The 26,795-nt window shown below is 32.6% G+C and overlaps 2 protein-coding genes and 2 long non-coding RNA genes across 7 annotated transcripts; all 4 read left to right on the forward strand.

Annotated features, from left to right (window-relative positions):
• Positions 1 to 276: 276 nt before the first annotated feature.
• LOC110671086 (membrin-11) lies at positions 277 to 3,893 on the forward strand. The gene is made up of 4 exons (XM_021833467.2): positions 277 to 624; positions 1,846 to 1,966; positions 2,060 to 2,209; positions 2,944 to 3,893. The coding sequence occupies exons 1-4, from the start codon at positions 371 to 373 to the stop codon at positions 3,103 to 3,105; spliced, it is 687 nt and encodes a 228-aa protein (XP_021689159.2). The 5' UTR covers positions 277 to 370; the 3' UTR covers positions 3,106 to 3,893.
• A 2,148-nt stretch (positions 3,894 to 6,041) lies between these two features.
• Positions 6,042 to 12,840, forward strand: LOC110671096 (probable hexosyltransferase MUCI70). Of its 2 annotated transcripts, none has more exons than XM_058133086.1 (6): positions 6,042 to 6,563; positions 6,780 to 6,991; positions 7,161 to 7,337; positions 7,416 to 7,571; positions 11,982 to 12,258; positions 12,447 to 12,840. In XM_058133086.1, the coding sequence occupies exons 1-6, from the start codon at positions 6,203 to 6,205 to the stop codon at positions 12,455 to 12,457; spliced, it is 1,194 nt and encodes a 397-aa protein (XP_057989069.1). In that variant the 5' UTR covers positions 6,042 to 6,202; the 3' UTR covers positions 12,458 to 12,840. The 2 variants fall into 2 exon arrangements, with proteins under 2 accessions (XP_057989069.1, XP_021689169.2); XM_021833477.2 differs by having other exon boundaries at positions 6,043 to 6,563; positions 12,350 to 12,840.
• Positions 12,841 to 13,833: 993 nt separating this feature from the next.
• Positions 13,834 to 16,357, forward strand: LOC131172143 (uncharacterized). The gene is made up of 2 exons (XR_009142719.1): positions 13,834 to 14,430; positions 15,359 to 16,357. It is a non-coding gene; the product is annotated as an uncharacterized LOC131172143 (long non-coding RNA).
• Positions 16,358 to 16,519: 162 nt separating this feature from the next.
• On the forward strand, positions 16,520 to 25,852 carry LOC110671157 (uncharacterized). Of its 3 annotated transcripts, none has more exons than XR_009142715.1 (3): positions 16,520 to 19,459; positions 19,576 to 25,216; positions 25,308 to 25,852. It is a non-coding gene; the product is annotated as an uncharacterized LOC110671157 (long non-coding RNA). The 3 variants fall into 3 exon arrangements; XR_009142717.1 differs by having other exon boundaries at positions 16,520 to 21,961; positions 22,106 to 25,216; positions 25,308 to 25,845; XR_009142716.1 differs by having other exon boundaries at positions 16,520 to 22,161; positions 23,625 to 25,216; positions 25,308 to 25,814.
• Positions 25,853 to 26,795: the final 943 nt, after the last annotated feature.

A 26,795-nucleotide genomic window follows, 5' to 3' on the forward strand; every position in this document is an offset into this window, starting at 1 on the left:
ATAAATAAAAATTATTAAATGATAATTTATTTCAAATATAAATTCCTTTAAGACAGTAAGTAAATAAAAATTTTATAATATACAATATTCTCATCAATAATTTTATATATTTAATTTATAACTTTTATGTTAGAAGTAAAAAATCATAATTTAATTTGAATTTTTTTAACTATTTTTAAAAATTAAAAAACTTATCTTTTGCTCTATTTTTTAAAATTTTAAAAAATTATTTAATATTTGTAAAAGTAGATCCGAAACAATTTAAGAACTCGTGTGACTGTCTAAACAGCCTTTCACTTTCCACCTATCCAAACAATTCCAAGCAAGAAAAATAAATTCCTTCCATTTTGCATCCAAACAGAATATAAGAATGGCGATGGCTGTTGAAGGAGGACGGACTCTATCCGAGATTTATCAGAATGCTAAGAAGGTCCTGCTCATAGCTCGAGACGGCGTCGAGAGATTGGAGCGTCTCGAGAGTTCAACGTCTAATGGAAGGTTGGACTTCCCTGAGCTCTCATTCAAGGTTAAAAAGGACATCTCTCAGATCCAGTCCCTTTGCGCTGAAATGGATCGTCTCTGGCGCCCAATCGCTGCTAAACCCCAACGTGATCTCTGGAAAAGGTGCTTCCTCAATGATCTTTTCTCTTCTCTTCCCGTTATCTAATACGTGGATCCTAAATTTAAAACCCTAGAATGAGGAAGTTGCAGAGCTGGATTTTTCAATTTATTTATTTATTAATTACATGCATATGTATGTGCATCCATTTAAGGCTCAATTTTCTTAATTGGAAAACAAAATTTTGACCTCGCTTAATCAATGTTAGGAAAATCAATTGAAAGCAATCATCAGATGGCCTTTATTGTCCCACAAATGTGAGTGTCGAAAAATGATATTTCAACCAAATCTTGTGGAAAGTCTTTCTGAATTTGCAGGTGTGTTTTAAATACAGAGTTTTCGTTCCTAACTATGAATTCAATCTACATTGTAATTGGTAATAAAGGTATGCATCGTAGACACTAATCAAATAATTTAAATTTTTTAATAAAATCCAAATACATTAAGCTAATTGCTAACTTAGTTTAAGAGCAACTGGTTTTGTACAAGGATTCATTCCCCTAATGCATTTGTGGTAGCTAAATTAATCAATTGCAAGCTGCAGTAGTTATAAGCATGTGTTGTATATTTCTCACTCACCAAACATCATCTTTCATTTTTGTGTTTTATGATATAATTATCGAGTTGAAGTATTTGAAATTTTGATTTTGACGGATTGGGGACTGCTTTCTTGGAATGTGTTAAGTTGGTCAAAAGATGGTCTTTTATATCTTGCTCTCATAACCAGGGTCCATAGTTGTTAAAGGTGTAAAGCATACTAAGGCATGAAGGAGCCCTGGAGCCCAGGCACAAGGAAAACAGAGAAAAAAAATAAAAATTAAGCTAAAAGGTTCATTACAAAATCAAGATATTGTCACTATATGCCAAATAGACCACAGTTAACAACCTTCAAAGCATTATTTTAAAGTTAACAATCTAACCATTAGGAAAAGGATACAAAACAAATATTGACTTGACCAACAATATCAACTTTATTTTCCTTCACTTATTTGAAGCAACATTTTTTTAGAACTCTTGCTTAACACAATGCTTTTAATGATAACTCATGATTATATGATTTGACCAAAACTTTCAGATAATTACTGTTGTATGAAAAATTATCTTATTTACAAGCAAGATGAATAATCAAGGCACGCTAAATCTGCATACGAGTTTATAGCTGTATACCTAAATAACTATTTCATTTAGTCAAATGTTGGGCAGAATTTTGACTTTTTGTTTGACAGAAAGGTAGAACTAGTAGCAGAAGAAGCTGAATCATTAAAACAAAGTCTGGATAGATACTTCTCAAGGAATCAAAGGCGGATGAGGGAAGCTCAGGAGAGGGCAGAATTGCTTGGAAGAGCAGTAAGTTTTATTATTATTCAATGCATTAAACTAGTTGTAATGCTCCCTTGTGATGAAAATATGCTTTATTGACACTTTACATTTATATTTCAGAATGGTGAATCAGCTCATGTTTTAAGAATATTTGATGAGGAAGCACAAGCAATGCAGTCAGTTCAAAATTCAAAAAGGATGTTGCAAGAATCTTTATCAACAGGAACGGCCATCCTTTCCAAATATTCAGAGCAAAGGGAACGCTTGAAGGTTGGCTTTAAGTCCTTGTGTACTCACTTTGTTTTAACTGCTTGTGTATTGACTTGCACAGTATCTAACTATCTATGCACAAATGTTCATTGAAAAGACACATTCGTCCAACCTTTAATAAGTAGCCTTGCTGTAGCTCTCACTGAAATAAACACATCAGAGTTATTCTTGAACTTCACTTAGCAAAATAAGTTTGATAAGTTTTATAGATAAGAAAACTGAAAATTAAATCTTCTTGAAAAGAATAAATACCATGTGCTTAGGATGGTAGTCCTGGGATCCCTGTATGGCAATTTGGATTTTGGACTCTTAAGTTGATTTCTTAAAGATGTATTGTGTTTGAACAATGAACAATTATCATGGAGCATGTAGGTTGATGAAGAAGTCTAAATTGGTCTGAGTTGGCATCTAGGAACCAGGATTGTCTGTTTGAGCATCAATGGAAATCTATGAATTTATGCATATCCTAGTTCTTAAAACTTAAGATAACCAGTGAGAGATGTTAGGATTAAATGCAATGGGTTTATGGTTGAGTTCTATCCCCCTAGCTTATCTAGTTGACCAATGAACCATACAAAGATTCCTGCTGATAGACTATTCAAACTTAAAATAACTAGAGACAATCTCAATCTCTATATTTGAGGGAAAGCATGAATACATGATGGTTAGGCGTGCATTGAATTATTCTTCTGATGCAAAGATGAACTGCTCTGTTTATCTTGTATCTTGTACAGAATGCACAACGCAAAGCTTTGGATGTTCTCAACACAGTGGGGCTCTCCAACTCTGTATTGAGACTCATTGAGAGGCGGAATCGTGTAGATAGATGGATCAAATATATGGGAATGCTCATAACACTTGCTGTCTTGTATTTTCTTGTGACTTGGAATCGTTGAAGTGTTCCTCATGTTTTTAATAGGCATAGCACTTTTTCATTGCAAAACAAAAGAATTTGTACAAAGGTTCCTGAAAATTTGAGATCACACTGGAATGAATTTACAAAGAAAGGCTATACTTTCCCATATTGGAAATAAGACTCTTCATCTGTTGCTATTGCTGCTGAGCAAATGAAAATAGGTCGTGGTTTGTGGTTGACGTTGAATTGATGGGCAGCTTCTAGGGAATGGTTTATTATATTGATTTTGGTTGATGAATAGCTTTGAAGCCCTTAGTTTGGTTCTTCTCCCTTTGGTTCTTCTTGCTGAGATGCAATTGCTTTCTTCCCTTCAAATTAAACGATCAAATGAAAGGGTTAGGATTACCCTTATTCCTTTTCTATGGGCGTATGTTATAGTTCTGGATGGAGATGTGATCATCTGCATCAGGATGGGAATATTTCAATGTAGTTAACTTGAACACGCACGCTGTGAGCAGTTGCAATCGACTCTCAGCTAACAATGGTAGCATCTGCGTGGCTTTGTCAACAATGCATGCAGTTTTGTCAATAAATAAACACAGCATTTGGTATCATAAGCTGCAATCAAAGCTTTGCTTTTCTAAATGCGGTTAGCTCAAGGAACTGCTGTTCGAGTCATTATGGTTTTCCATCTCTGTACTTTTGAGATTCCCTGACATGTTTATTTGTTATATTTGCAACTTTAATTTGTTTTGGTCTTTGTCATGAGAAAAACCTTCATATTCAACTTACCTTAGAATTGAGTTAAATTCATCTGTTTTCACCCAATTTATGTCTAAATTTCACATGAATCACACAGGAAAAATTTTTGTAAAAAAAAAAAAATCTAAAGTAAAACCCTGTTTCAATTAAGCAAATGATACCATCTTTAGCCTATTAACTAGTTCCATGTGTTGATGTACCTGGCCAGTTCGGTCTGAGTTGATTTTGGACCAAGGCTTAGCCAGGGAATGAATTAGAACCGAACCAGTTGATCATGGTTTTAGTTAATTTTGATTTTGATTCAGTTCAATTTTGGCCTTAGTTGCAATTTCTATTTTTGACGGTTTCAATTTCGGTTCGAAAATGGTTTGGTCTATGTGGCGTCCTCTAAAGTCACCATCTTTTTAAAAAAAGAAAAAAAAAATGGTTTGAATCTAGTTAGAATTGATGATTTGAGCCAATTTCAATTTGATTCTGGTTCAGGGCTTGGGGAGGGGATTGAAATCGGCCCACTATAGTCGATCATCCGATTCTAGTTCATGCTCCTAAAATATTGACTCGAGTCGACCTTGAATTTGACTCTAGCCAATTTTGGTCTGATTCAAAATTGAATTGATCCAAAACAAAGTTAACTTGATTTAAACTTTATGGAGGAATTAAATAGTAGAAGAAATAAAAATATAAGGACTAACTAATATATTTTTTAAGATAAATAATTAAATAATTAATTTTATTAAAATATAAGTACTTAATAATATATATTTTTTAATTATTTAGCAAAGCATTCATAATTTGCATTTAATGAAACTTTTAATAGAAAAGATAAAATTGAAAGTTAATTTCACTTATGGTCTTTCAACTTAAATAGTTATCTCAATATCATCTATTAATTTCAATTTATATCATAAAACTCAATTTTAATTTGAATGTCACTAAAATACTTATGAAATGCTATTATAAGTTTTCATGTTAATTTAAATGCTATTATAGGATTACAGGTTAATTTAAAGGTAAGTTTCACTAATCGTCTCTCTATTTAAATAGATTTATCATAGTTATCACTTAATTTTATAGTCATTCTAAAATTTTAAATTTTTATTTAATTTCAATTTATTAATAAATCATAGTTTTGGAAATAGTTTAATATTTTTATAAATGTTTACAATTAATTAATTATTTAATTTATCATATAAAATTATTATTTTTGCATATATTATTTTTAATTTATTTTAAATTAATATATAAAAAATTTATATCTAATTTATCTTAATTCCTTTGTTTAATTTTAATGTAAGAAAATAATGATTTTTAAACCTAATTAACTATGAATGGTATTGTATATAGTTTTATCTTTATTTCTTATATTAGCAAAATAATATATGAAACTTAATTATTATTTAATTATTTCATATTAAAATTATTTATATATTAAATTAAAGTTTAAAGATTTTTATGAAATAAATTAAAATAAAAAAATATATGTTTTATATTTATTATAATTAGGAGATGATAAGTAAAATTTAATCATAAATTAATTTAAAAATTTGTAATGACAGGTTAAATTATAATCGAGGACATAAGTTGATAAATCATATGTGAAAATTGAGATCCGTCCTAGTTTTGTGCCTAGTTTTTTTTTTTTAATAAATAACAAATATAAATACTAATATTCATTTGAAGTCTACTATAATTATTTAATTTTATATTAAGTATAATTATTTTATTAAAAAAATAAAAAAATTTTATATAAATTTATAACATATCTTATGAGATTTTTATAAAATAATTAATTTCCCAGTAGTTAATTAATTAACTTAACAAAAAAATAAAACTTTTTCATGTAAAAAAATATATATATAATATTTTTTTTAAAAAATCTAATAAATAATATTTAATAAACATAAACTTGTTTCTATAATTTTTTAATAAAATTTATCATACATAATTTATTTCTTAGATTTTTTTTAAAAAATATTATATTTTTTTATTTAAAGAAACTTTATTTTTTATTAAATTAATAAAATTTTTATAATTAATTAATTTAAAATTTTATTTTACAAAAATTTAATAAAATGGATGATAAATTTATATGAAATTAATTTATTTTTTAAAACAAAATAATTATACTTTTTATAGAATTAAATAATCATAGAAGTTTTCTATTCATAATAATTATTATTATTATTATGTGAAGAAAAACCTGAAAGCTCTTGGCTCATAATTAATAACGTACCATCCACTGTGACTATGAGTGTTGCAGCAGTGTGCTCGCAGCTTACTGCTTCCTCCAAAACCTAATTTCCCAAAATTCCAATTTTGATTTTATCATTTCTGTACATATTTATTCAATTCAATCTTTGATAAACTATTTCTCAATGTCGTCTTCTATGTTTAACAACAACAGCATTTCGATCTCCGTATCAGACGAGGAGTCGAGCGAACTCGGCCGGATGCAGGAGCGAGTCCGTATAAAGCGCAAGAAACAGCAGGTTCACCGAGTTAGGAACGAGTTCTCTCGGCGTGTTGTAAGATTCCTCTTGAAATATTGGATGGTTTTGGTTTTCCTTCCCGCTGCTGGGTTACTGGTGTTTGAAGCCTCGAGAATTGGTAAAAAGCCCAGTTTGGATGTGGAATTGGAGCACGATGTAAAGAAGACACCGGATTTGAAAATTAACCAGACTGTTGATGAATCAAAGAAGAAAATGGAAGAGAATTTGGATCGGCTTGATCCACCACGTAAGTGATTATTGAATATTTGTTTTCTAATTAGCTTTATTATTTTCTAAACATGATCATCAACAAATGAAAGAAATTTCGCATGAAGATGTGTGCTTTTAGATTATTGGAATACACATTTAACATTTATGTATAGTCTCTGTTAAGGGAATAGTCATGTAGCTGCAGGTCATTAGAACCCACCAATATTTAATGCACATTTGTGGATGGTATCAGGTTGCTTGAAGCTACTACCTCCTGAAGAACTTCAACATCTGGAAATTCCCATGCATGATGAATCTAGTCCTGTTAAAAATGTGGTATACATTTCAGAGAAAGCACAACATGAAGGAGGGAATAGTACCCTCTCTCAGCTGCGCTCAGAGGGTACACGATTTAATTTATTTTCTGGAGAACAAACACTTGACGAGAGAGAGAGAAGTTTTAAGGTTATAAGCCGCATCTTCACTTCATCAGACAGCTTTAGGATGAGTAGAAGATTTATAAAATTAATGTTAGGATTGCAACTTTGGAATGTGAAATTCTTTGACATTAAGCTTTTTCTTAAGCCCTTGATGTTGGTTTCTGCTCATATTGCGTGGTAACTATGGCTTTCAGGTGAGTGAAACAGCTCAAATACATTGTGGTTTTTACAGTGAAAATGGAGGGTTTAAGATTTCTGGTGAGGACAAAATTTTCATGCAAACCTGCAAAGTTGTGGTGTCTACTTGTGCATTTGGTGGTGGAGATGACCTTTATCAACCTATTGGAATGTTAGACACGTCACTGCAAAAGGTTAGCTTCAGGGGTGTTGAAATCTCACCTTGTTGCTTATATACAAGCTCTATGTGTATTTTGACTACACTGGTGCAGGTGTGCTATGTTGCGTTTTGGGATGAAATTACTTTAGCAGCGCAAGAATTAAAGAGGCACAGAATTGGTGAGGACCATTTTATTGGGAAATGGCGCATTGTGGTCGTAAGGGATCTGCCTTTTATAGACCAAAGGTTAAATGGTAAAATCCCAAAGGTACCAAAGTTGTACATTTAATTATTTTTGATATGTTGTTGGAAAAACTATGTAGCTGCATTCATATATATGTATGTGATTGTTTCATGTTGCCTTCATCTGTCTATTTCATGTCTCAAACAGGTTTTGACTTAATCCATAGAGGCTTTGTGTTCCTGTGAATGTATATGCTGATGTAGTCAATATATTGTTTTAATGCAGTTACTGTTGGGGAATAATGAAAGAAAATAATGACATAATAGTTGCTTCTCATATTCTTGCAGTATATAAAATTGTTATATTCCTGTATCATTTAGTAACTGTGAAATTCTTGTCTACTATCAGAATTTTAAAAAGATTGTCTTTCACGTTTGTTAATTGTGAGCTTCTTTATCAATTATGATTTGCAATTTCTTGAGAAAGCACATGTGGAAATACGGTAGAATTTTGCCAATTCAGATCTATGAATCCACAAAACCAGAAAATGATTGATCATAATGGGAGAAAACAAATATTATGCTACTTTTGTTTAGTTAGTGTTTAACCTTATCTGCATTTAGTAAACTTATTTCATATGGATACTTTTTTAGTTCATATGCTAAGTTAGCATGGCGTATCAAATTATTAATAATCATGTTTGCAACGTATTACTGCATTCCTGTATGTTGATTGCGCCAACTGGGCAGAGTTTCCTTATTCTTTACCAAATGGGTATTTGATGCGTCTCACATCGGTTTTATAGGGAGGTCTTGGGCGTTATATATATGAGTTTGCAAACCTCCTCTTGTGAGCTAGTTTTTGAGGTAGAGTTAGGCAGGTTCATATCATTTGATATTAGAGCCTCACTCTATATGGGTCGGTGGGCTATGTATAAAGGTTCCCTGATATTCTTCGGAAGCTGTCAAGGTGAACGAGTTATGACCCCGATTGCTTCACGATGATGTTCAGTCTAAAGGGGTAGGGAATGATGCGTCCTACATTGGTTCTACAGGGAGGTCTTTAGTATATATGAGTTTGCGAACCTCCTATTGTGAGCTAGCTTTTGAGGTGGAGTTAGGCAGGTTCATATCATTTGGTATCAGAGCCTCACTTTGTATGGGTTGGTGGGCCATGTACAAAGTTTCTTTGATGTTCTTCGGGAGAGGTCGGAGTGAACGAGTCATGACCCTGGTTGCTTTACGAGACGTTCAGTCTAAAGGGGTCGGGAATGATGCATCCCATATCGGTTCTATAGGGAGGTCTTAGGTATTATATAGATGAGTTTGCAAACTTCCCTTTGTGAGCTAGCTTTTGAAGTGGAGTTAGACAATTTCATATCAGTATCACCATGATATAGGAAAGAAAACAAGCTCAGGGAAAAATAAATGATATGTTTGGTACCAAATGTAGCCTAGAGTGTTGCCTGGATCAGGAACAATATCTTGTACTGACTGCTGCTTGAGTATGCCTATATTTTTCAACATGGTTTAGTTATTGCAGTACTAAATTACCATGATTGTATGTGCGAAAGTGTTATGACCAAGGGAAATAAGGGTGTTGAAAATAAATAGAGTGTCTTTGGGGTTGAAATTGTAATAAAGGAATATTATGGAAAGTTAGTAGAGTGTGTTAGGAATTAGTTGGAGAATGGAGGGAACAGTTATTAGACAGATTTAAAGCTGCATAAATAACAGCTATTGTAACTAGAGAAACTATTCCAGAATATTATCAATGAAATCCTCCTTCTTTTCTTCCTAAATTCTATTCTATCACCCCTCCTCTCTTTTTCTATTTCTTCTCCCCTTTCTCTTTCTGTTTCCTCTCTAATCTCTATTCTTTATGTGATGGAGAATCTGGTTACATAACAGTTGGTATCAGAGCTTGGTTATGAGATGGGAATGCTTCCACATCTTCTCACTATAGTTGCAACTATGGGCAGATGAATGGAAGTCTGCTCAATTCCATGTTTTTCCCTCTATTCTTCGTCTTCTTCTTCTTCTTCTTCTGTTCTATCTTCTTCCTTTCTCCATATCTTCTTTCTTCTTCCCTTGGATTTCTGCCCTCTCTTTCCTCTAATTCTTCTTCCTTCTTCCCCGGAAATTTCTTTCTTTCTTTCCCTTTATTTCCTTCTTCTTCTCAGCATATCCTGTTTCTTCTTCTTTCTTTATTTCTTGAAATTCTTGAATCAATTTTTTTTCTTCTTCTGTTAATATCTGGTTCTTTCTTCTATTTTTATTCCTTAATTTTTTCACTTCCTGCATTTCAATGAACATGTTTCTTGAAATTCTTGAAATTTTTCTATCAACAATCAATACAACAGATATCTTTCTGCTTCTTCTCTTTTCTCTTATTCTTCCTTTCAATTATGTTTCTTTTTTCAACTAATCTCTCTCTTAGATTTATCTTTTAGGTTTTCATTTCCACTTCTCTGTGTTAGACCTCTTGTAGAAATATCAAGAAAATACCTGATTCTTTCCTCTCAATTTCCCTCTTTTTTCTCTATTTCCCTTCTGTTTTTCTGTTCTTCTGCACTTGGGATTTTTTTTCCTTTCCCTTCTTTCCATCAGTTTTTCTCTTCAAGAATTGTTAAGCGTATCCATGGAACTACAACATTGGCAAGAAAAGATTCTGCTAGATGTGCTTGAAGGTCTCAAGAGAATACAAGAAAAGTTATGGAGCTCATCTGAGAAGCTTGACTTCAGTGAACAGAAAATTGATGAAGATTACCTTCTTGGAAATTTAGCCCAGCCAAATGAAGACCAAGATGGCTCAAATGAAGTTTCGCAGAAGAATGACAAGGGCACTACTGAGATGGTGCAAGATTTTTTTGCTAATATGTCCAGTGTAAGTGTGGACTTTGAGGAGGAGAATGATAGAGATGTAGAAGGCATAAACCATGGAACTGAAATTTCTTGGAATAGTGGCAATGAAATGGGATTGCTAATTCAAAAAGGAAAGACAAGGGGTTTTGGTGTTAAGAAGGAGAATGATCTTCGTGTTGATGCAGCAATTTTTCATAGTGATGGAGAAGAGGAAGAGGTTGATATTATTGGTAATGGAGAGGAGATTGTCCTAGAGTGATCAAATTCAATGGAAAATGAAGACATGGCTGCTAGTGATGCCATTTTGTCATTGACATCAAATGGTACCTCATGCAAGGAAATATTGGGTACTGGAATAGTGAATGAAGCTTTCAATTTGAGTTGTGATTCATATAAAAATGCTGAGGAAATATCTAATTTGTCTTTCTCAAAGGAAAGGGTTCCGGATTATGCATGTGATTCTCATCTTTTCTATGTCAGTGTTATTCATATTGAAGTTGGGAGGGCAAGGTTCCGGCAGGGCACTGGCAGGGTTCCTATAGCTTTTATTCCTAAAGATACTCTTGCTCTTGGCATTCAGCAACTCATTAATAGGCACGATCAGATGTTTGTGGAACAAAAATTTGAAGATAAAATTTCAGGGAACCAAACGGATGTTTCTCTTCTTGAGAATGTTTTGATTAAATGAGGAAACATGGAAATTTTTGAAGAAGGTAAGTATTGGGATCTCAGTGGTATTTTATTTGAACTGAGTTTGTGTAATCGTATGAAACTCAAAGAGAATGAGTTTGAAATCAAGAGAAGACAAAGAAATAAAATGTGTTCTTTGAGATACTGCAATCATTTATGACTCAAAGAAAATGAGTTTGAAATAAGGAGAAGGCCGAGGAAGAAAATCAGGAATTGCTGCAGCTGTTTGTTTACCAAAGGACTCTCTAGTTTTGGCATGCAAGATATTAGTTTTGAATATCAAAATTCATTACAGGTCCTAGTAGTAGCATGTGGTCTATAGTTGCAATATGTTTTTCCTAATTGTTGTTCCTTTCTTCATTTTTGAGGACAATAATTATTTCAAGAAATGGAGAATGCTATGACTAAGGAGAATAATGGTTTTGAAAATAAATAGAGGGTCTTTGGGGTTGAAATTGTAATAAAGGAATGTTATGAAAAGTTAGTAGAGTTAACTAGGAATTAGTTAGAGAATGGCGGGAATAGTTATTAGAGAGATCTAAAGCTGTAAAAATAACAGTTATTGTAACTAGAGAAAGTATTCCAGAATATTATCAATAAAATCCTCATTCTTTTCTTCCTAAATATTATCAATAAAATCCTCATTCTTTTCTTCCTAAATTCTATTCTTTCTCCCCTCCTCTCTTCTTCTATTCCTTCTCCCCTTTCTATTTCCTCTTTATCTCTATTCTTTCTGTGATGTAGAATCTGGTTACATAACAGAAAGGTGATACTGATTCTTATGTTCATCACTGTCATACATGGTTCTTTGGTTATTCATTCTATAAGATGGTATCATGTAATCTGCTTTTCTTTGTCGCTGTGTCAGTGCATGCCTGTAAATTTCAATTTTTGGGGTATTCTGCTATTGAGGTTTTATATTCACTCCTGCTGCAATCAGATGTTGGGGCATCGTCTCTTTCCTCATGCCAAGTTCTCTATTTGGGTAGACTCAAAATCCCAATTTAGGAGGGACCCTCTTGGTGTTCTAGAAGCCCTTCTTTGGCGCTCAAATTCTGTATTAGCAATTTCACAACATGGAGCTCGCAGCAATGTGTATGAGGAGGCTACAGCTGTTGTGAAGAAACACAAAGCCTCCCCAGAAGAAGTTGAGGTGCAGTTGACTCAATACCGGCAGGATGGCTTGCCTGAAGACAAGAGATTTAATGGAAAGAAGGGTAAATTGTTCTTTCTTTTAATATTGAAACAAATGCATATTATGCTCATCTGTATGATCTAATGTTGGTAAGAAGTTATTAATCTCTGCAGCTTTGAATGAAGCTTCTGTCATCGTGAGGGAGCATACACCGTTGACTAATTTATTTATGTGCCTCTGGTTTAACGAAGTTGTTCGCTTCACTTCTAGGGATCAGTTGAGTTTCCCATATGTACTATGGCGATTGAAATTGTTAAAGAACATTAACATGTTCCCTGTTTGCATTCGAAAAGATCTAGTTAATAGCATGGGCCACATACGCAAGGCTAAGCCATTGATAAGTTGATGCTATGGTACTGCAGTCACGGTTCCACATGGATGAATGCCTTCATTGTGAGTGGCTGGCAGGCTGTATTTATTCATTCATTAACTTGCTTAAGTTAAATGTGCTGGAGGAATTGGTGAAAAGGAGGAATTTTACCCGTTTCCTCCTTTTTTCTTGATCAGCTCCTTGTATTGTTATGGTCTTCACGTAAATGGCTAGAGCAGATGTATTTACCTTCATATTACAATTGTTAGAAATAGAACGAATCAATTTACCTAATTTGTTGGAATTTTTGCTGCCTTCATCGAGCTTCATTTTATTGGGTTCTACTTCCTGGCTCATGGAATTTTACCAGCACTTTCTCAAGGGTGACTTTAAGCTCATATGAGAATAAACTCATCAAGTTTTAAATTAAGTATTTGCATATAAATCTATGTATTTTAGAGATATATTTTAATTAATTTTATACATATCTCAATATAAAAATTCAATATAAAAATTTAATCAAACAATTGTTAAACTAGTTTTCACATTAGTTTGAGTTTATATTAAATACATTTTTAAATTAAACTATCAAATCAAGTTCAAATTAAATCAGTATGAACATCCCAAATTAAAGTAATTTCTACCAAAAATAAAGTAAATGTAATTTTTACTCATTTAATAAATACAAGATTATTTTATTTTGTGTGTGGTTACAAAGAGTTTGAATTCATGCAAAAATGAGCGCATTAACTATTAAATTAAATATTAACAAATAAATTCACACACTTTATATATATATTTTAATTAATTATATTCATATTTTGATATAAATATTTATATATAGATTTACATATTTTATATATACACTTTAATTAATTATACATATCTCTTAATATAAATATCTAATTTAATTATTGTTAAGTTTATTTTTATATGAGTTCGAGTTTATATGAAAAAAATTATTAAATAAAATATTTCTATATAGATTTATATACTTTATATATTTTTTTTAATTAATTATATATATAATTTAATATAAATATTTAATTTAACTATTATTAAATTTATTTTTATATAAATTTAAATTTATATTAGATGAATTATTTTATTTTATATTTTATATTTAAATAAAATAAAATAAAGTAAATGAAAAGTTTTTCTTATATTTTCTTTTTCCCCTTCCAGATAGCATATCCAAAGGTTTCTAGGAAAGTAGGAAGAAAGCTTTACGAATTCAAAATCGACCAGCAGCAAAATTCCCTTTTATTAATTGTATTTATTTTTTTTTTTTCTTGCCAACCAGGCATTTGACTATCAGTTATAGTCTTACAGATCAAGTTGGTCCACATCAAGTAACCGACGCTTTGATTAAAAGTAAATTCTAGCCGTTATTTATTTATTTATTTTGTCAATTCTAGCCGTTACTTTAGATCAACTAAATAGCCCGTCGCTTACAGATCAAGCTGGCTAACGAATCAGCGCCCACCGCCTCAGAATAAAGACCGCGTCCGCATTACGTGACCGACTCTGATAGGCTTCCAGATTAACCGACTGTGATTAAAAATAAATTCTAGCCGTTGATATACGCAATCACAATTTAATCTCAGCCTTTCATCTTATTCTTCCTTTCTATAAATAACGCTCCACCTTCGTATTTTCGAACGCCTCAGGGCATGGGCGCTCTGTGATTTTGGTTTTTCTTCTAGTTTTTTCTGGCAATTTGTTTTTCCTCGTCTGTTCGATCCCTGTATTTTGTTGGTTTGATTGATATTTTGTATAGTTTGATATCGGTTTGTGTATGTTTTGGTTCGTATGTGCGTAGAATATTTCGATGCGAAGAGAACAGTTGGTATTGATTTGATTGGTATTGCAACTCTGTGAGGGGTATTTCTTCTTGTCTCCCTACCTGGTTTTCGTTTCCAAGTTATTTGCTGAAGATCTAATGTCTAGACTTATTCGGATGACTTTCTTGGTTGGTTTGGATTTGTTAGATTGTTCACACGTTGGTAGAAATCCTTCTGGTTCTGGTTGTCTTGTGGTGCTAGGTTTTGGAATAAGCAGAATCCAAGCTTGAGTACAAAGGATTATTCGTGGTTATTTTGGCTTTCTGTTTGATTGAGGCAAATTGTGTTTTGATATTGAATTGCCATGTAGCTTCACTCGGAGCCTGATGATTGTTTAATTGATTTCAGCTCTAGTAGGAAACAGAGTTTGATTCATGATATTTTACGGTGTGCTACGGCAGTGGTGGCGGTGGTTTGATAATCGATTTGATCTGATCTTTTGTTTTGGATTATTCAATTTTTTCTCCTTTATATTTTTTAATCCAACACGTTACCACAAAGACCTTCAATTTTGGTGGTTCCTAAATTAGTTTCTTCTCTCTTTTGATTGACGTGTTATTACGAGGATTGGTGGTTTGTGGTATGATTTCCAGGATCAAGACTGTTTTTGTGGATGAGTCCTATATGCATGGTGAATCCTGTTGGCAGGGTTGTCAGGGAGATTCTTTACCCCCTTTGTTTTGTGCGGCTGTCAATTAAATTTATATATCTCTATTTAGGAAGCACATAGAACTATTTTCTGACTTGTATGTTTGCATGTTTGCATGTGTTTCCAGCTTTTTATTTGAGGAAGATGTTGACTAGGAATGATCAAGGAGTTTTCTTTCCCCTTCTTATATTGATTCTCTTCCCTTTATGAGTAGAATCCTTGAGTGAACAGGACGTCGTTGTCTGAGTTTTTGGTTTAAGATGTTCAAATTTTTTTAGTTGACGAGAAGAATGTGAGCTTCCGATGCTTGCTTTTGCAGGATAAATTGGCTTCACATGTTCATAGATGAACTCCTCAAGTTGTTGATACAATAATATTCTGCCCATAATCCCACAAATTATTCTTCTTGTGTTGGTTGGTATTGTGCATTATCCCAAGGTTAAGGTCTCAATCAAAGATGCACTTAATCAAAGATGATTGGGAAGGGAGTAACTATTGTCCTTTGCTCATGTTATGTTTTGTGTTAGTCTGAGATTCAGTTGTGTATTAGTCCTGCACAGTACAGAGCAAGTTCTAAATACCGGGGTGGATTTTCTTTTCACCTTTTTTTGTTTGTTCATAAATATTTTATATGTTTCTTGGCAAATAGATCTGCAACTTGAGATTTGCCGCATGTTTGTAGGTGTTTTTGTTGCCTTATTTTGACTACTTGGACTAAGATGGACCAAGAGCTTTGCTCAGATCTTAATCTCTATGATTTTATGTGTCTGGTGGTGGTAGATTTTGAGAGCTAGTTGATGGACTAATATTAATTCATTAATTGTGGAGGGTTTGTGGAGACAATGTATAAGGACTTATTTTTTGCATTAATTTGGTGTTGGCTTCTTGAATAACGCTTGGATGCTTGCATCTTCCTCGTATGGGAATGTGTGAAGAGGCTTGATCAAGAGGACTTTTGGGCCTTAGTTTTTGGTTGAAAGTTTTCTACTTATGAACAAGATTTGTGGTCCATCTACTTGTATTTTTAACTTGTCTTTCTCCTTTTTGTTTTTAGAATTTTTGGTTGATAGCAGTATTTCATGCTTCTTGATCACAGTTCAGTAGTTTGGTTGTGGTTCTCATCTATTGGTTTGAGAGTATTCAAGAAGTCTTTCTCTTTAGTTGTTAGGTTTAAAATTCTTTACTTAGAATAATAATAAAAAAAGAAAGGAAATGTGAGCTTCCGATATTTGTTTTCTCAGGATCATTGAGAAAATCGTGGACATGGGCAAAGATTGATCTAGGAAGTGTTTTGCACAATAATATGCCATTCATAAGTTCTTTTTTTGTTGGTTCATATTATATACGGCAAGTTTAAGGTGTTAATCAAAGCTGCAATGTTTTACTTGTCTAGGTTAACTGGCGTATTGAGAGATTGGTTTATGATTTAAGAGGGAGTATTTAATGTCTTTTGCTGCTGTTGGAACAGTCTTGATTTTTTTTTTTTTTTTTTAATACTTTAATTGGCTTCTTTCTGGTTTTTTTTTTTCATGCAGATTTTATTTCCATGGATGCAATACAGACTGTGCCAAAACTTTTCTATTTCTATTTTGGATTATTGCAAATTTCTCTATGCACGTAACCTCATTTTTGTTAATTTTTAAATTAGTTTCTTCTCTCTTTTGAGTGACATGTTATTCTAAGAAGTGGTGGTTTGTGGCCTGGTTTCCAGGATCAAGGAGCGTTACTATGGATGAAATCCTATATGAATGGTGGTTTATTGGCAGCATAGTCAAGAGAGATTTTTTTATCTCTTTGTTTTAAATTTATATATCCCTATTAATTAGGCACATAGAATTAGTTTTTGAGATTGTATGTATAGATGAGCCCAACTTTTTTATTTTAGGAAAATGTTGATCACGAATGATCAGGAAGTTTTCTTACCTCTTCTAATATTTGATTCGTTCCATTTTATATGAGTAGAATTCTTGAGTGAATGTTGTTATGATTTTTAGGTTTATAGTGCCTTTCCTTGATTCTAGTGTTTTGAGAAATCATACCACAGAGCACAATCATTTCATGATATTAATTAGGATTTTTTTTTGGGTGCCTGGATTCTCTAATATTTTGAGAGATCGCTGAACCCTTCTTCTTGTTTTGGTCTTTTGATCACATGTTCTGCTTTCTGAACATCAAGTTTAGGGTGATTAAGTTGGAGCTTGCCATCTGTATGTCTTTGGTAGGTTGGCTGCATAGATAGAAATTATTTATGACTACTGCTTTCAGCATTAATTCCTATTCTTCTTGATTGTAGCTTCAGTGTGAGCTAAATGTTCTTTCAGTGAGTTGTTTTGTCAGCTTGTGGATGGGCATGAACAAGAAGTGTTTGTCCAAGTGTTTGTTTAAGATGTCCAAATTTTTTTACTTGACAAAAAAAATGTGGGCTTCGGTGCTTGCTCTTGCTGGATAAATTTATGGCTTCACATGTACAAAGATCAACACCCCAAGTGTTTGATGATTGGGAAGGAAGTATTTATTGTCCTTAGCTTATGTTATGTTGCGATTTTGAGGGTTTGCGATTCAGTTATGATTCTTATGATGTTCTCAAATTCTTCCTGTTTCTGTTCTCAGTCATGGACACAATACAGAGTAAGTCTTGAATATTATGTTGGATTTCCTTTGCGTGTCTTTAGTTCACGGATATTGTTTCTTGGCAAATAGAACTGAAACCTGAGATTTTCTGCTTGTTTGTTGGTGATTTGTGCCCTATTTTGACTACTTGGACTAAGATGGATCAAAGGGTTTTCTCATATCGTAATATATGATTTATGATCTTATGTTATGTGTCTATAGTGGTGGTAGATTTTGAGGACTGGTGGCAATTTTTCAGGATTCCATCAGTATAGAGGATTAATATTTTGATCAATCATGGAGGGTTTGTGGAGAGACATATTGAATACTTATTTTTCTTTTGGCACACATATGGTGTTGGCTTCTTTGATTACAGCTTGGATGCCAGCATGCATCTTCCTCCAGTGAGGTTCACGGGCTTGATCAGGATGTCTCTCGTGCCTCAGTTTTTGGAATGGGATTTGGGGTCCATCAACTTTGTCTTCTTTTTCTTTTTATTTTTTTTTTGTCCATCATGTTATTTCATGCTTCTTGATCACATTGCAGTGAGCTTGATTATTGTTCTCATTCATTAGTTTGAGAAAATACAGGAAGTCTTTGTCTCTTTAGTTGTAAGGCTCAAAATTCTGCACTTGAAAAAAAAAAAAAGAGCTTTTGACTCTCATTAAGAAATTCATGGACTTGGGCTAAGATTGATCTATCGTCTTTTGCTCATGTTATGTTTTGTGGTGCAGTCTGAGATTCATTTGTGCGTTTGCTTTTGATGTTCTCTAATTCTTCCTGCAGTTCCTGTTTTCAGTCGAGGATGCAGTACAGAGCAAGTCTTAAATATCGTGGTGGATTTTCTTTTCACCTTTTTTTGTTTGTTCACAAATATTTTATATGTTTCTTAGAAAATAGGTCTGCAACTTGAGATTTGCTGCTTGTTTGAAGAGCTACGTGTTTTTTTGCCTTAAAGACTACTTGGACTAAGATGGATCAAGGGGTTTGCTCAGATCTTAATCTATGATTCATGATTTTATGTGTCTGGTGGTGTTAGATTCTGGTGATGGAGGGTTTGTGGAGACACACATTAAGGACTTATTTTTTGCGTTCATCTTCCCTCCTGCGGGAATATGTTCAGAGGCTTGGTCTTTGGTGGCTTAGTGTTTGGTTGAAAGTTTTCTACTTAAGAGCAAGATTTGCGTTCCATTTACATGTCTTTTTAACTTGTCTTTCTCTTTTTTGTTTTTAGAATTTTTTGTTGATCGCAGATTTTGTGTCTGGTGGTGTTAGATTCTGGTGATGGAGGGTTTGTGGAGACACACATTAAGGACTTATTTTTTGCGTTCATCTTCCCTCCTGCGGGAATATGTTCAGAGGCTTGGTCTTTGGTGGCTTAGTGTTTGGTTGAAAGTTTTCTACTTAAGAGCAAGATTTGCGTTCCATTTACATGTCTTTTTAACTTGTCTTTCTCTTTTTTGTTTTTAGAATTTTTTGTTGATCGCAGTATTTCATGCTTTTGGATCACAGTTGAGTGAGCTTGGTTGTGGTTCTCATCAATTGGTTTGAGAATATTCAGGAAGCCTTTCTCTTTAGTTGTTAGGTTTAAAATTCTTAGAATAATAGTAAAAAAAGAAACGGAAATGTGAGCTTCTGATTCTTGTTTTCTTAGGATCATTGAGAAATTCATGAACATGGGTGAAGATTGATCTGGGAAGTGTTTTGTATAATAACATGTCATTCTTAAGTTGTTCATTTTTTGATGGTTCATATTATACACGGCAAGTTTAAGGCGTTAATCAAAAGAGATTGGTTTATGATTGAGAGGGTGTGTTTAAAGTCCTCTGCTACTGTTGGTCTGAGATTCTTTTTTGTTTTTTTTTTTTTTAGTATACTTTAATTGATTTTTACTTTTATTGGCTTTGTTCTGGTTTTTTCCTGCAGATTTTATTTCCATGGATGCAATACAGATTGTGCCAAAACTTTTCAATTTCAATTTTGGATTATTGCAATTTTCCCTCTATTCTTTAAACCAACATGTTAGCACACATAACCTCAATTTTGGTAATTTTTTAAGTTAGTTTCTTCTCTCTTTTAAGTGACATTACTATTCTGAGAATTGTTGGTTTGTGGCGTGATTGAGATCAAGGTGTGTTTCTGTGGGTGAATCCTATATGTGCATGGTGAAAAACTATTGGCAGGGTAGTCAAGAGAAATTTTTTACCTCTTCGTTTTGTGTGTGTCAATTAAATTTTATATAGGGATTTATTAGGCATATAGAATTAGTTTCTGAGTTTGTATATTTGCATGAGTCCTGCTTTTTTATTTGAGGAAAATGTTTGACTATGAATGATCAGGCAGTTTTCTTACCCCTTCTAATATTTGATTCGCTCCCTTTTATATTAGTAGAATCTTTGAGTGAATGTTGTTATGATTTTTAGTGCCTTTCATTGATTCCAAGTGTTTTGAGAAATCGTACTATGGAGCATAGTGAGATGATTTCATAATATTAATATTTTTTTTTTGGTGCCTGGATTCTCTAATATTTTGAGAGATCTCTGAGCCCTTCTTCTTTTGGTCTTTTGATCACTTGCTCTTCTGCATTTCGATCAGTAATTTGGTCTCTGCTCCATGATGCTTGGCTATGAGCTTGCACTTGCTTTTCCAAAGACTCCATTATCTAAAAAGAATTTGGTCTTAATTTCTAGTTTCCGAGTTTGTATGTTTCTATGAGTCCTGCTTTTTTATTTGAGGAAAAGAATTTGGAGCATAGTGAGATGATTTCATAATATTAATAATTTTTTTTGGTGCCTGGATTTTCTAATATTTTGAGAGATCTCTGAGCCCTTCTTGTTTTGGTCTTTTGATCACTTGCTCTTCTGCATTTCGATCGGTAATTTGGTCTCTGCTCCGTGATGCTTCTCCATAAGCTTGCACTCTTTTCCAAAGACTCCATTATCTAAAAAGAAGTTGGTCCATTAACTTCAGCAAATATTTGATAAAGATTAATTTCTAGTTTCCTCTGCCCTAATCGTTATTTAATTTTGCTTGGTGTGAGCTTGCATGTTCTTCTAGAAACTCCCTAATTGTTTTCAAAATATATGGACGGACCTTCCGGAATCGATTTAACAATTTTTTACTTAAAGAAAGAATTTATAGAACTTCTATTTGATATGTTGGCCATAATTTCTTATTATGAACACATCAAGTTTAAGGTGATAAGTTGGAGCTTGCCTTCTGTATGTCTCTGGGCATTGGCTGCATAGATAGTGATTATTTATGGCTACTTTCTTTCAGCATTAATTCCAGTAGTTCTTGATTGCAGCCTCAGCTTGCTCAGTTCTTTCAGTGAGTCGTTTTGTCAACTCGTGGATGGGCATTGAATAGGAAGTGTTTGTTCTAAGATGTCGAAATTTTTTTACTTGACAATAAGAATGTGAGCTTCGGATGCTTGCTCTTGCTGGATACGATGATAAGAAGCCCATAATATCATGTTGGATTTTCTTTGCGTTGGCAAATAGATTACGTTTTCTCAAATCGTAATCTATAATTTATGATCTTATGTGTCTATCTATGGTGGTGGTAGATTCTGAGAACTGGTGGCAATTTTTCAAGATTCCATCAATATAGAGAATTAATATTTTGATCGATTGTGGAGGGTTTGTGCAAAAAAATATCGAAGATTTTATTTTTTGTGCATACATTTGGTGTTGGCTTCTTTTATTACACAGCTTGGATGCCAACTTTCATCTTCCTCTAGTGAGAATATGTTCAGGGGCTTGATCAGGAAGACATTCATTGGTTTGAGAAAATACTAGAAGTCAAACTCTGTAGTTGTAAGGCTCTAAATTCTTTACTTGAAAAAAAAGTGAGCTTCTGGTTCTTGTTTTCTCCGGATATGCTTTACTGCATTAGGAAATTCATGGACTTGGGCTAAGATTGATCTAGGAAGTGTTTTGGTTTATGATTGAGAGGGAGTACTTAATGTCCGTTGCTACTGTTGGTCTGAGATTCAGGGTTTCTTTTTGACATCCTTTAATTGGATTCTTTCTGGTTCTTTTTCTGCAGATTTTATTTCCAGTCATGGATGCAATACAGATTGTGCCAAAAACTTAAAGTTTCTTCTAGGGAAATGGAATTTGAATCGAGTTGGTATGTTTTATTTCGCACATGTTTTTAGGGGTTCTATGTTTTGAATATGAGTAGGGGAGATCCTTTCTAGGATCTTGGTGCCCTTTTTCTGCAGATTTTATTTCCAGTCATGGATGCAATACAGATTGTCCCAAAAACTTAAAGTTTCTTCTAGGGAAATGGAATTTGAATCGAGTTGGTATGTTTTCAGGGGTTCTATGTTTTGAATATGAGTAGGGGAGATCCTCTAGGATCTTGGTGCCCTTTTATTTTGGAGTCTAGTGGTTTTGAGAAATTAAAAATCTTTGATAGAGCAACAAATTGAATATTTGTGTTTTTTCAGGGTCACTTCTGTATTTTTCAGAAATTTGTGGTGAAGCTCTTGTTTCATATGATTATGTAAGTCTATTTTTTCTTTTTCTTTATTTAGTGAGTATGAGTGTATGTATTTTTTTCTGAGAGAATGTGGACAGGTTTGATCAATAATAATAACTCTTCGCCTTAGTTATCCGTCTTTTAAGAATATTGTGTTGCCTTGGTGCTTAGTGTGTGTGTAATCTATGAATGGCCCATGACGGATTCTCTATCCGAATCCTATGATTTGATTCAGTTTCTATCGCAGTGATTCGAATCTATAGGATTGATCTCTTCGCCTTAGTTATCCGTCTTTTAAGAATATTGTGTTGGCTTGGTGCTTAGTGTGTGTGTAATCTATGAATGGCACATGACGGATTCTCTATCCGAATCCTATGATTTGATTCAGTTTCTGTCGCAGTGATTCGAATCTATAGGATTGATCTCAAATGTACTTGAATGTTAACTGAATCTTTTAATTTAATAGTGAATCAAGTGAATCAATTTAAATCTATCGATTTGGTCTTTTTTTTTTAGAGGTTTGTTAAACCATGTAGCTTCAAATTTTAATACTTCATGTTATTTTTTACTGTGAAACATAAAATTTCTCTTAGTTATTTTTCTTTCATTATCCTTTTTTTTTTTCTCTTTCCCTCTTCTTTTGCGTTTTTTTTTTTATTAATAGATACTTGTTTAATTATAGTTGTTAATTGTGATATTTTTATATTAATATATTTTGACCTTTAGTTAACTTGCTATTATTTATTATTATTTAAATTAATGTGTATACCAATTTGGTCGATTTTTTTTTCTAGAGGTTTGTTAGACCATGTAGCTTCAAATTTTAATATTTGACGTTATTTTTTACCGTGAAACATAAAATTTCACTTAGTTTTCTTTTATTATTCATTTTTTCCCTGTCCCTCTTCTTTTGGTTATACTTGTTTAATTATGATGTTTTATATTAATATATTTGACCTTTAATTAACTTGCTATCATTTTTTATTATTTAAATGAATATGAATCTACTGATTTAGTCATTTTTTTTTTCTAGAGGTTTGTTAGATCATATAGCTTCAAATTTTAATATTTTCCGTTATTTTTTACTATGAAACATAAAATTTCTCTTTGTTATTTTTCTTTCATTACCCATTCTTTTTTCCCTCTTCTTTTGGGTTTTTTTTTTAATAGATACTTGTTTAATTATGACATTTTATATTATTATTGTGACCTTTAATTAACTCGCTATTTAATTATTTGTTCAAATTTAAATGGTAGTTTTTAGCACTTGCACAATGACAATCATTGTTTGCAATTAAGTTCATAATTATAAACATAACATAATAAGAATATTTTGTTCTATTATAAAATATCATTTTCATTAGCTAAATAATAATTTTATACTTTATCAAAATATGCCATTGTGACACATTTTTTTATTTTATAATTTTTATATATCATTTTTAATTAATGTTGAGAATTTTTATCTTATTTGACAATTTGAACAGATTCTGGATTCTTGATTCACAAAATGAAGATTTCTATTCTAGATTTGACAAATATGGATTAGAGGCCTATTTCTTTTCCAATATGTGGGTTCTCGACTGCCGCATCTCAATTGACTGACTGAAGTTGTTAAATTGGGTTTACATAGTTGTCTGGTGCTATGCTGACTGTATGGTGGTGTCTGTAACACATTACACTTGTCCTCTCCTTGGGTCCACTTCCTGGTTTGCTTACAGAAGGTTTATTTTTTCTGGGTTGTGACAGTGGTGCTTGGTTGTAACACGTTACACTTGGCCTCTCGTCTATTTCCTGATTTGCTTGCAGAAGGTTTATTTTTCTGGGTTGAAATTTGTTTTTCTGGAGATGGCTGGTTCTTTGATTTTGTTGCTGTGGTTTTCATATTTGGATTAGTGATGGAAGGCAGCAAGAGAATAAAGCTGGCTTGGCTTTGTTTTGTCCTTTGACTTGATATGTGATGAGGATCTCTTTGTTCATCGTTGTTTTAGAGGAATTGTGGCTGGCATTCCATAAATAAGATTTGCAGATAATATTTTCTGTTTTGTAGCTAGTTGGCAGCTTGGAAGCAAGCTTGGTGGATAGAGATTGATAGACTTGCTGCTTTTTTTGGCTCTGTTGTACAGAGATTGATACTTTTCTAACTCTACTTGCTACTCTTTTTGGGTCTGTTATCACGGTATTTGGGTTCTGTTACTTGAGTACATTGGTCTTCTATTGCTTTATCTGTATTGTTTGGTTCTGCATGGGTTTTCTATAACACTGGAGTATCTATGTTCTCTAATGTCTTGGTGTCCTCCTACCTGAGGCTTGGGTCAATAGTTGCATGTTTAATTTTTATTATTATTTTTTAAATGTTCTTGCCTTTTTTTTTTTTAAGAAAAATATTTTTTTGGTGTTTTGTATTTGTGTGTGTTCCTTGATGCATGTAACTCTGCCTGTGTTATACATACAGCCGGTCCCAAGCCCGGATAAAAGGAGGAGGGTTGCAAAATATCAAATTTGATTAAAGCTGCTCTCATTTATTTTTTGGATACAACATTGGGTTTTGGAGATCCACATTCTACCGAACTGAACTAAGAGCACCATAATTGGAAATTGTTTGATGTCTTTCTCTTAGGAAGGAGTGAAACATAATCAATTTGAATTCAGGACTCTTTTTTGATTTGTTATCTCATGTTTGCTTTGGTGAAAAAATACCAATTGAAGTGGAGTGAGTAAAAGGTTGCCTCAGTGAAAAAGGTTGCCTCAATACAACAAATAACGGATTCAAGAAAGCAATAACAAGATCAACAAATTGAAATCATATAAAGGATGTTGGGGCATCGTCTCTTTCCTCATGCCATGTTCTCTATTTGGGTAGACTCAAAATCCCAATTTAGGAGGGACCCTCTTGGTGTTCTAGAAGCCCTTCTTTGGCTGTCAAATTCTGTATTAGCAATTTCACAACATGGAGCTCGTATGAGGAGGCTACAGCTATTGTGAAGAAACACAAAGCCTCACCAGAAGAAGTTGAGGTGCGGTTGACTCAATACCGGCAGGGTGGCTTGCCTGAAGACGAGATTTAATGGAAAGAAGGGTGAATTGTTCTTTCTTTTAATATTGAAACAAATGCATATTATGCTTATCTTTATGATCTAATATTGATAAGGAGTAATTAATCTCTGCAGCTTTAAATGAAGCATCTGTCATCATGAGGGAGCATACACCGGTGACTAATTTATTCATGTGCCTCTGGTTTAACGAAGTTGTTCCCTTCACTTCCAGGGATCAGTTGAGTTTCCCATGTGTACTATGGCGGTTGAAATTGTTGAAGAACATCAACATGTACCTTTTTTGCATCTGGTTAATAGCATGGGCCACATACGCAAGGCTAAGCTATTGATAAGTTGATGCTATGATACTGCAGTCACGGTTCCACATGAATGAATGCCTTCAGTGTGACTGGCTGGCAGGCTGTATTTATTCATTCATTAACTTGCTTAAGTTAAATGGATTGGAGGAATTGGTGAAAAAGAGAAATTTTACCCGTTTCCTCCTTTTTTCTTGATCAGCTCAAGAGCAGATGTATTTATCTTCATATTCCAATTGTTAGAAATAGAATGAATCAATTTACCTAATTTGTTGGAAGTTTTGCAACTTTCATCGAGCTTCATTTTATTGGGTTCTGCTTCCTTTGCTCATTGAATTTTACCAGCCCTTTCTTACCTTGTAGCCTGCTGCAGAGGACTAAACTTTAATGGTTTGGATGGTTAAAGTTAAAGCAAAGGAATTAAATTAAGGGTGACCTCACGCTAATATGAGAATTAGCTCATTAAGCGCTAAATTAAATATTTACATATAAATTTATATATTTTAGAGATATGTTTTAATTAATTTTATACATATTTTAATATATAAATTTAATTTAACAATTGTTAAATTTGTTCTCACATGAATTTGAGTTTATATTTAATATACATTTAAATCAAACCAAGTTCAAATAGAATCAGCATCGTGTACATCCCAAATTAAGATAAGGCGCATCAAAAATAAAATAAATGTAATTTTTACTCATCTAATAAATACAAGGTTATTTTATTTTTTCATGGTTATAGAGAATTAGAGATCATATAAAAATAAACTCATCGACTATTAAATTAAATATTTACATATAGATTCTCACATTTTATATATATATTTTTAATTAATTATATATATATATCTTAATAAAATATTTAATTTAACCATTATTAAGTTTATTTTTCTATAAGTTAGGGCTTATATTAGATCAACTATTAAATTAAATATTTATTTATAGATTTTTGCATTATATATATATATATATATTAATTATGTATATATTTTAATATAAATATTTAATTTAACTGTTATTAAATTTATTTTTATATGAATTTAAATTTATATTAAATGAGTCATTTTATTTTATATTTTGTGTTTAAATAAAATTAGAGAAAATTAAATGAAAAGTTTTTCTTATATTTTCTTTTTCCCCTTCGAAACAGGGTATCCAAAGGTTTCTAGGAAGATTTGTTTACGAATTCAAAATCGACAAATTGTAAAATTCCCTTTAATTAATTTCTTTTTTTTTTTCTCGCCAACCAAGCATTTGATTATTAGTTATAGTCATAAGACTATAACTAATCCACATCAAGTAA

The sequence above is a fragment of the Hevea brasiliensis genome, chromosome 2 (genome assembly GCF_030052815.1).
Source record: "Hevea brasiliensis isolate MT/VB/25A 57/8 chromosome 2, ASM3005281v1, whole genome shotgun sequence".
NCBI lineage: Eukaryota > Viridiplantae > Streptophyta > Magnoliopsida > Malpighiales > Euphorbiaceae > Hevea > Hevea brasiliensis.